General features: G+C 39.4%; 1 gene segment (V, D, J or C); it reads left to right on the top strand.

The window, feature by feature from the left end:
• The first annotated feature begins 2720 nt into the window (after positions 1-2720).
• LOC134479196 (immunoglobulin heavy variable 3-30-like) lies at positions 2721-7501 on the top strand. The segment is given in 3 exon segments: positions 2721-2760; positions 5029-5337; positions 7437-7501. Coding segments are annotated over 3 exon segments (414 nt in total).
• The last annotated feature ends 3018 nt before the right edge of the window (positions 7502-10519 follow it).

The raw sequence follows: 10519 nt of genomic DNA, 5'->3' as shown, positions 1-10519 counted from the left end.
TTGGAAAAGAATAAGTCAAAATATCACTATTTTCAGATGATATTATAGTATACTTAAGTGACACCAAAAGTTCCCCAGAAAGCTACTAAGTCTGAAAAAACAACCTTACCAAAGTGGATGGGTATAAAATAAGTCCAAACTAATCAGTAGCCTTTCTCTACACAAAAGATAACAAGCTGGGAAAGAAATTAGGGAAATGACTGTTGTGATGTATTTTGATGCTAATTCCACTGCCTCAAGGACAGCAGCCCAGTCACACACTCAGGAATCAGGTGACATCACCAGAACCTTCTCCCCATTGAATTTGTAAAAATACAGGTGAGGGGCAGGTACAGGATAGAAGGAGGCCTGTCATTGGAGGAGAAGGAAGGATGGGTGGGCAAGAAGTCTGAAGGAAGAGGAGGAGACTTGAACAAAGAGTGAAGGGAGAGGGAGAGAGAAGCCATGGCAAGACGATGGAGGCTGAGTTTAAGATACCTCACTGTGTGTTTACAGGTAGTTATTAATGTTCCTTAGGGATGGATGGTCCTGGGCTTTTTATGTTTGGGTGCACAATTATATCTTACCAATTGGGTAAAAAATTATTGTGCTGTGTGTTCTTTTATGTGACTGTTGAGTGTAGCAAAGTGTGCAGCTGCAGGAGACAGAACAATTTGCAAATTCCATCTGGAATAACAAAAAAAGCCAGGATAGCTAAAACTATCCTCAACAATAAAAGGACTTCAGGGGGAATCACTATCCCTGAACTCAAGCAGTATTACAGAGCAATAGTGATAAAAACTGCATGGTATTGCTACAGAGAAAGACAGATAGACCAATGGAACAGAATTGAAGACCCAGAAATGAACCCACACACCAATGGGCACTTGATTTTTGACAAAGGAGCCAAAACCATCAAATGGAAAAAAGATAGCATTTTCAGCAAATGGTGCTGGTTCAACTGAAGGTCAACATGTAGAAGAATGCAGATCGATCCATGCTTATCACCCTGTACAAAGCTTAAGTCCAAGTGGATCAAGGACCTCCACATCAAACCAGATACACTCAAACTAATAGAAGAAAAAGTAGGGAAACATCTGAAACACATGGGCACTGGAAAAAATTTCCTGAACAAAACACCAATGGCTTATGCTGTAAGATCAAGAATCGACAAATGGGATCTCATAAAACTGCAAAGCTTCTGTAAGGGAAAGGACACTGTGGTTAAGACAAAACGGCAACCAACAGATTGGGAAAAGATCTTTACCAATCCTACAACAGATAGAGGCCTTATATCCAAAATATTCAAAGAACTCAAGAAGTTAGACTGCAGGGAGACAAATAACCCAATTAAAAAAAGTGGTTCAGAGCTAAACAATGAATTCACAGCTGAGGAATGCCGAATGGCTGAGAAATACCTAGAGAAATGTTCAACATCTTTAGTCATAAGGGAAATGCAAATCAAAACAACCCTGAGATTTCACCTCACACCAGTGAGAATGGCTAAGATCAAAAACTCAGGTGACAGCAGATGCTGGCGAGGATGTGGAGAAAGAGGAACACTCCTCCATTGTTGGTGGGATTGCAGACTGGTACAACCATTCTGGAAATCAGTCTGGAGGTTCCTCAGAAAATTGGACATTGAAATGCCTGAGGATCCAGCTATACCTCTCTTGGGCATATACCCAAAAGATGCCCCAACATATAAAAAAGACTCGTGCTCCACTATGTTCATCGCAGCCTTATTTATAATAGCCAGAAGCTGGAAAGAACCCAGATGCCCTTCAACAGTGGAATGGATACAGAAAATGTGGTACATCTACACAATGGAATATTACTCAGCTATCAAAAACAACGACTTTATGAAATTTGTAGGCAAATGGTTCGAACTGGAAAATATCATCCTGAGTGAGTTAACCCAATCACAGAAAGACATACATGGTATGCACTCATTGATAAGTGGCTATTAGCCCAAATGCTTGAATTACCCTAGATGCCTAAAACAAATGAAACTCAAGACAGATGATAAAAATGTGAATGCTTCACTCCTTCTCTAAAAGGGGAACAAGAATACCCTTGGCAGGGAAGAGAGAGGCAAAGATTAAAACAGAGACTGAAGGAACACCCATTCAGAGCCTGCCCCACATGTGGCCCATACATATAGAGCTACCCAATTAGACAAGATGGATGAAGCAAAGAAGTGCAGACCGACAGGAGCCGGATGTAGATCGCTCCTGAGAGACACAGCCAGAATACAGCAAATACAGAGGCGAATGCCAGCATCAAACCACTGAACTGAGAATAGGACCCCCGTTGAAGGAATCAGAGAAAGAACTGGAAGAGCTTGAAGGGGCTCGAGACCCCATATGTACAACAATGCCACGTAACCCGAGCTTCCAGGGACCAAGCCACTACCTAAAGACTATACATGGACTGACCCTGGACTCTGACCTCATAGGTAGCAATCAATATCCTAGTAAGAGCACCAGTGGAAGGGGAAGCCCTGGGTCCTGCTAAGACTGAACCCCCAGTGAACTCTACTGTTGGGGGAGGGCAGCAATGGGGGGAGGGCTGGGAGGGGAACACCCATAAGGAAGGAGAGGGGGAGGGGGATGTTTGCCCGGAAACCGGGAAAGGGAATAACACTCGAAATATATATAAGAAATACTCAAGTTAATAAAAAATAAAAAAAATAAAAAAAAAGAGTGAAGGGAGAGGGAGAGAGAAGCCATGGCAAGACGATGGAGGCTGAGTTTAAGATTCCTCACTGTGTGTTTACAGGTAGTTATTAATGTTCCTTAGGGATGGATGGTACTGGGCTTTGAATATTTGGGTGCACAATTATATCTTACCAATTGAGTCGAAGATTATTGTGCTGTGTGTTATTTTATGTGAATGTTGAGTGTAGCAAAGTGTGCAGTTGCAGGAGACAGTGGACTGCCAGGGTGCTGGGATGTGTTTCTGCCAAGATATCTACCAGATGTCTTGGGGGATTGAGGTGCCGGGCCTATGTGAGGTAAAAGACAACATGCTTTTTTTATTTTTATATTTTTGCAACAACAAATAACACCCTTCATAATAGTCCCAAATAATATAAATAACCTTGATGTGACTAAGTAAGTGAAAGATCTGTATGCTAAGTATGCTAAGAACTTTAAGTCTCTGAAGAAAGAAATTGAAGAAGATCTCAGAAAATTGAAAGATCTCTCATGTTCATAGATTGGCATGATTAATATAGTTAAAATTGACATTTTACCAAAAGTGATCTACAGATTCAATGCAATTCCCATCAAAATTCTCTCTCAATCCTTCACAGAGCTAGAAAGAGTAATTTGCAAATTCATTTGGCATAATAAAAAACCCAGGATAGAGAAAACTATCTTGAACAATAAAATAATTTCTTGAGGAATCATCATCGCAGACCTCTAGCAGTATTACAGAGCAAGACTGATAAAAAACTGTATGGTATTGGTACAGAAACAGACAGGTAGATCGGTGGAATAGAGTTGAAGACAATTAAATGAAGCACACACATATGGTCACTTGATCTTTTACAAAGAATCTAAAACCATCCATTGGAAAAAAGATAGCATTTTCAACACGTGGTGCTGGCACCACTAGAGGTCAGCATGTAGAAGAATTCAAATCAAACTATTCTTATCGTCCTATACAAAGCTTAAGTCCAAGTAAATCAAGGACATACACATAAACCAGATACACAAACTTATAGAACAAAATTTGTGAAAGACCCTGGAGACCATGGGTACTGGGGGAAATTATGCAAACAAGACATTAATGGCTTATGCTCTAAGATATAGAATCAACAAATGTGCCCTCATATGACTGCAAAGTTTCTGTAAGGCAAAGGACGCTTTCATTAGGACAAAACGTCAACCAACAGATTGAGAAAAGATCTTTACCAATCCTACCTCCATTAGGGGGCTAATGTCCAACACATACAAAAACTCAAGAATTTGGACTCCAGAGAGCTAAATAACCCTATTAAAAATGGGATGCAGAAGTAAAAAAAAGTTCTCAGCTAAGGAATATCAAATGGCTGAGAAGTACCTAAAGAAATGCTCAACATCCTAGCCATTAGGGAAGTGCAAATCAAAACAATCCTGAGATTCTACCTCATACCAGAGAACTGCTTAAAAAGGGTAAAAGTCATCCCAGAATTTACTTAAACTCCCTGCTTGTACCAATTACATTTATTGAGGAAAAGGAAAGCTAACAACAAATTTGCCTCAAAGAAAAATATGTCTTCCTAGCAAACTCGGGTGGTAGGCAGACTGGGACCTGAAATGTTTCTGGGGAACGCCTCCATAAGACCCCAGGACTGTATGCTATCGTGAATAATCAACTTCTAAAAGTTTCCATAAGAAAAATGAGTTCTGCTATGATAACCTTGCAGATGTAACCCTGTCCAAGATCCATATTCAGGAAATGACAAAAGCTTCTCAGACAGTGTGAAAGACTATACTCATAACTAGAAACAAAATTATGTGTGGTGCTGTTTAAATACTGATTTAACTACTCATTTAGGGTACATGACAGTATGGAAAGAAACATGTCCACGCACATGTGAAAAAAAAAAAACTAAATGGAGTGTGGGCAATTCTTATGCAAAATAAGTGAATTTGAAACTTCCATTAATTTGTCATACAACTGTGACTTTCGTGTCTTATATCTGCTATGATCACTGGCTTCAGCATAATTCCAATTCCAGAGAATATTATAGCAGGAGGACATGCAAATAAGCTTTCTCTGTGCCCATGAAAACTTGCCCTGCCCTTACCCTACAGCTCTGACAGAAGAGCCCAGAACTGGTTTCCCAAGTCCACTCAATCAGTGGTCAGCACTGAACACAGACCATTGGCCATGGACTTCAGGCTCAACTTGGTTTTCCTTTTTTATTTTAAAAGGTAATTTGTAGAAATGCGGTTCTGTCTGTTTTGTGAACATGAACAATAGAAAAATTTGTTTTGTTTCATTATTTTGTTTAGTTTTCTTAGTAACAGTTTTCTGAATTGCATTCACTGTTTGCAGGTGTCTGGTGTGAGGTGCAGCTGGTGGAGTCTAGTGAAGGCTTAGTACAGCCTCGAAGTTCCCTGAAACTCTCCTGTGTAGCCTCTGGATTCACTTTCAATAAGTATGACATGTGCTGGGTTCACCAGGCTCCAAAGAAGGGTCTGGAATTGGTAGCAATCATTTATTATGGTGGTGGTAACAAGTACTATGAAGACACAGTGAAGGGTCAATTCACCATCTCCAGAGAGAATTCTAAGAACACCCTGTACCTGGAAATGAGCAATCTGAGGTCTAAGGACACAGCCATATATTACTGTGCAAAACACAGTGAGGAAATATTACTCTGAGCTCAAACACAAACCTCCTGTAGTGCATGCAGGGGGCTCAGAGAGAACACAGAGCTCCTATTACCTGAGTCTTAACAGCCTATTCAGAAAGACTTGGAGGGAAGGGAGGTCTGGAATCCTTTGTGTCTAGGTTGCCTCACTAATTCTCTCTACAAGTACAGGGTGTAGAAGACATTGTAATATACAAATGTCCATTCAAATTTCTGTTTACCTGTATAACAAGTGTTTTGTATTCATTTACCTATTACAGTGTTTCTGTCTCTCTATGTAGATCTGTATTTATTTTGCCTCTTTATCATCTGTTTATATCTCCCTGTCTCTCTCCGTATGTGTCTCTTTATACTTCTTTTACTCTCAGTGGGTGTGTGTGAGTGACTGTGTGAGTGTGAGTGTGAGTGTGAATGTGCCTCTGTGTGTGTGTGTGTGTGTGTGTGTGTGTGTGTGTGTGTTTACATAACTTCTATCAGTCTACATAATAACACTGAAATAGTCCATACCTGGGCCTGGATCTTTCTATGGCTACCAAACCCACCTTCTTTCTAATTATGTAGAACTAAACAGAAAAACTTGGGATTATGTGGTAATAACTTGAAGCACAGAGTTATAAAATCAGACCCTTTCTAGATTACTTTAAATGTAGTATCACCTCTGACTTGAACACAAAATTCAGAGAATCATTAAGGGCATACATAGGTCATTCTATTAGAAGATCATGGATAGAACCAGAAGAAGCAAAGAAGTCTTAAGATTGTGAAGGTGCTCATTCAGGGCAGAGAGTCAGTAAGACTCCCTGGTAGGGCACCATATAGGATTTAAAGGAAAACAGAAATAATTAAGGACCAGTAACCCATGAACCTGATGATGTTCACTCTCTTTACATCCTCACACTTGTGCTAAGCAACAGACCAGATGCACTGAGATGCTGGTAATAAAATTTGTGTAAGAATTGTGAATTGAGTCATAAGGCCAAGAAAACTGGTAATACTTACTGAGCTTCAATTTGCTGCAACCATCTCTTAACCCACATAATGGGTAAGATCTCTTTTCCTTCCTCCTGTTTCTCATTATCAGTTAAGCTTTAGTTTGAATAATTCTCCTAGAACTTTATGGGTCAAATGATTTGTATTTTAACCAATTCCTTCCTCCTTCTAACAATCTTATTTATATTGCTGGCCTAGAAACATAATGTAAATAATTCTTGGTTCATTCTGAGTTGGGGTTCCTCAACAGGAGTCAGGTGTTGCACTAAGTGCCTAAATACAGCATTCTTCTCAATGACACTCTGGGAAAATATGGATGGTGTCACTATAGAAGAGTAGGTGGTATTGGAAATCAAGGGATAGTGGTTGTTCAACCAAAACATAAAGTGGGTCGGGAAACTGTCTAATTGATCAGATTTTCAGCACTTCTTTTTCCTGTGGTGAAGGAATAGCTCTGTTTGCAACATATTGTTATGATGTGACTTCCAATCAAAGGGAAGAAGAGGGTTTTGTACTCATTAGTTCACTCATTAGACTGATATTTTGAAGATGCTCCAGTAACCACCACAGATTCTTCTATATAGAGATTCTACATTCTCTGTCTTGCTCTGCCATCATCAGGTTCTTCTCTGTGTGTGAGGATAATGTTTCTGTGAGCGAGGGGAGGATTGAGCATTTTGCCTACTGCAGCATCACAACTACAACTACTCAAGTGAATGAGGAGTCACTGGGAAGAGTGATACTCACAGGCAGAAAACTGATATTGACAATTTCTCTGATTTCATCTCAGTTTCCACCAGACTGTTCTTAAAGTTTTCTAAAATTTTTAGTTGTTGGTGTCTTCTGAGAGTCAAATGCTCTTGTAATTTCTGTAATTTATAATGTAGAAATGTGTGTATACACCACAATGCAGAGGAAGGAGGACCATTAGGAACCACAGAGCACATTGTGGAAGATTTAAGCATTAAAGCAAATGAAAGGGGAGTCAAATGTCACTGAGCCCCTGTATTTCCAAAGGGGCTATAGCAATAGGGGGAGTTTATTACAACATATAGAACATAACAACTTCCTTGAATATGTCCCCTTCAATCATGTTCAGTGGTGAAAGTAGTGCTAAACTGTGGGTTCATCACCAATACTTATTTCACCACATTTTCACAGTGATCACCTCAGTCCACTCTGGGACACATTTCAGAGTATCTTTTTAGCATAAAGGCAAAGCAGCAACATCGTGCCATGTCACAAGAGTCTGTAAAAATATATACTTGACCTAAGTCCTAAGTGAGCAGTACAAGAGTTTGTTCTGATGACTTTCAGATCTGTGAGTAATGAACTAAATATAGAATGTTTTCTATTTTTCTTTGATGTTCTGTGCATACTGAGGGATGGACAGCCAATGTTATAGACATGTATCTGATAAGAAGGAGGCTTTTGCAGTGGCCATACTCAGAGATCATTTTCCCCCAAGTATAACACAAGGCTCTGCATATTCTTGAAAGCACCAGGTTACATATATTGTCAGCCAAATATGAAACCTGTGCAACAATTCAAAAGAGTTATCACAGAGAAAGGAGCCTCCCTTGAGGAAATTCTTCCAGGAGATACAGGTGTAAGGCATTTTCTCTATTAGTTGTCAAGTGAGAGGGCCTCTTGTAACTGGTACAATCACTGGACTAGTAGTCTTGGTTCTATACGAAAGCAAGCTGAGCAAGGCAGGAGAAGCAAGCTAATAAGTATTATCTCTCCATGGCTTCTGCATAAACTCCTGCTTCCTGATCTGCTTGAGTTCCAGCCCTGACCTTCTTTTGTGATGAACAGCCATGTGAAATGTGTAAGCTGAATAAACCCTTTCCTCCCCAACTTGCTTCATTGTTATGATGTTCTGTGCAGGAATAGAAACCCTGACTAGGAAAGTTGCTATGATCTTCTGAAATACAAAATTGAAAATGTATGTAAAATCTGTGTCTTCTGTAAGGAAAGTGTGGTTCCATGGGAAAAAATGAAAGAGGGAGGAGGGTATTGAGTAATGGGAGATTGGCTGATGCAGGGAGATCAGAGAATGAATATCTCTAAGCTTTTTGGTCTCATCATCGGGGATGTACATCAAGGTAATGGTAGGAATCCTTGAGGCCCAGGTGACCCAAAGGACACCAGTCTCCCTCTCCTGCCATTCTCTTGTCTCACTGCTCATCGTAACTCATTGAATAAGAATCTACAAGACATTCCTTCAGCACACAGTTATCACAGTCCTGGGACTCTCATCATGGAATCCATAGAAATTAATCAGAGTACATTATACAATGAACAGCCCCCCACATCAGTGGATTTCAGTTCATCTGTTCAAATAAGCCCACATGGACAAACCAGGCTCTCATCTTATGATTAGTGCACACAGTGGCCTCAATGCTTTACAGGGATGATGACTCTGCCAAGATCATATTTTGCCTTAAATATATGAAAGGCATATCTCTTCTGATATTGTGGTGGTCTCTCTGTAATGTGTTATTTAACAGCTACACTGTAGATTAAGTCTGGGGAAAAGGACAGTACCCTGAACTACCAGATTCTGAAATCATGATGCATAAATGTACACAGTAGTATGTAGAGAATAAAACTTAATTAAAGGAGATTCACATGTTATGAACCCACCACCACCTGATCTCAAACTTAAAACATGATTACACATAATTTACATATTAAGAAGATGCTGAAAATTAAAAAAATAAAGTAAACTTTAAAATAATTTTTACTGTACATGTCAGAAAAGAATATGTGGACTAAAGTCTAAATGTGCATAGAATAGCATTGTTAGAATGATGTTTCAAATAAACTTCAGTGGCACACATGACACTTCACTTGAGAACACTGTGACAGGGCCCAGATATTGGTGCTGACTGAAGACCTTAGTGTCTTTGAGATAGAAAATAATTGTTCAGAGAAGCAGTGTTGAGTGTGGGTTCCATCTCAATGGATCATCAAATTGAGGCAGCTTTTGAAGTCAGATTGATGAGATTATTAGAAGTCTGTATCTGAATAGTAAGTTGAACAGCTCCCCACAATGTTAAATGTAAATCATTCACTGTCATATTACAAAGGCTGAAGTCAATTCGTTGGTGAAAAAGGATGAATGGGAAGTGGATTGGACTAAAATATACCAGAAGCAACATTTAGATTTCTAATTCTTAAGGATTTAATTATTTACCAAGAACATGTGGAATGTGTTATTGAGGTTTGTTGTGGTTTGAATATGATTGGTCCACAAGAGGTGGAACTATTAGGAGGTGTGGACTTGTTTGAGTAACTATAGCCTTGTTGAAAAGTGCATCACTATGCAGGGGAAGGAAGAGGGGTGAAGTCCTATGCTCAAGCTCTGCCTACTGTGGAAGAGAGACACTCTTTGTTGTCTGCAAAATATTGTCTCTTCCTGGCTGCCTTCAAATCAGGATGTAGAACTCTTGAATCTTTCAGCACCATGTCTGCCTAGAAAGGAATGGCATCTTACATCAGGGACAAAGAAAAACAAAGGTAGGGGAATATTGTGGCCAGTGCACACAAGTGGGCTGTGGTCAGAAAATTAAGATTAGAAGGGGAAAGCAAAACCAGTTAAATAAACTCAAGGTCATATGAAGTTATTGTACTAACCCGGTTTTGCTAATTTTTGTTTATTGGGGAAAATGAAAACTAGGCTAAGACAATATGAAGGGAAGCAGCACATGCCTGGTATAACAATGGTCAAAGAGAATGGTGAAGTTACAGGGATCATATCGAGAATTCAGAGATGAAAATCAAGTCAGTTTGCTGTAAATAGAAATATCTCTGAATAGCAAACATGGAGCTATAGAAAGACATTAATTTAGAATGTTTAATTTGCAAGCCTTTATAAGGACTGAGGACAACGTTCTCTCACAGAAAAGTAACATAGAGAAATATCTCACCTGTTCACCTCATAGAGATGGAGATGTTCTATCCTCCCAAAGGAGCTGTTACCTGTGGAAGAATATCAGGGAGGAGTCATGTCCAGAGAAGACAAAGGGAAAGACTGTGTTCCTATATAGAAACACAATTTTGTGTAACAGTTTTTTATTTCCCTTTCATACTAAGGATATATAATATATATGAAAGTATGGTCTAGGAATATGCAAAAGAGAAAAGGAAATGCAGTGTGTTGAATGCTTAACAAAG

The sequence above is a fragment of the Rattus norvegicus genome, chromosome 6 (genome assembly GCF_036323735.1).
Source record: "Rattus norvegicus strain BN/NHsdMcwi chromosome 6, GRCr8, whole genome shotgun sequence".
NCBI classification, from domain to species: domain Eukaryota; kingdom Metazoa; phylum Chordata; class Mammalia; order Rodentia; family Muridae; genus Rattus; species Rattus norvegicus.
Note: the sequence above shows the minus strand (reverse complement) of the source record. Positions and strands in the feature narration are given on the sequence as shown.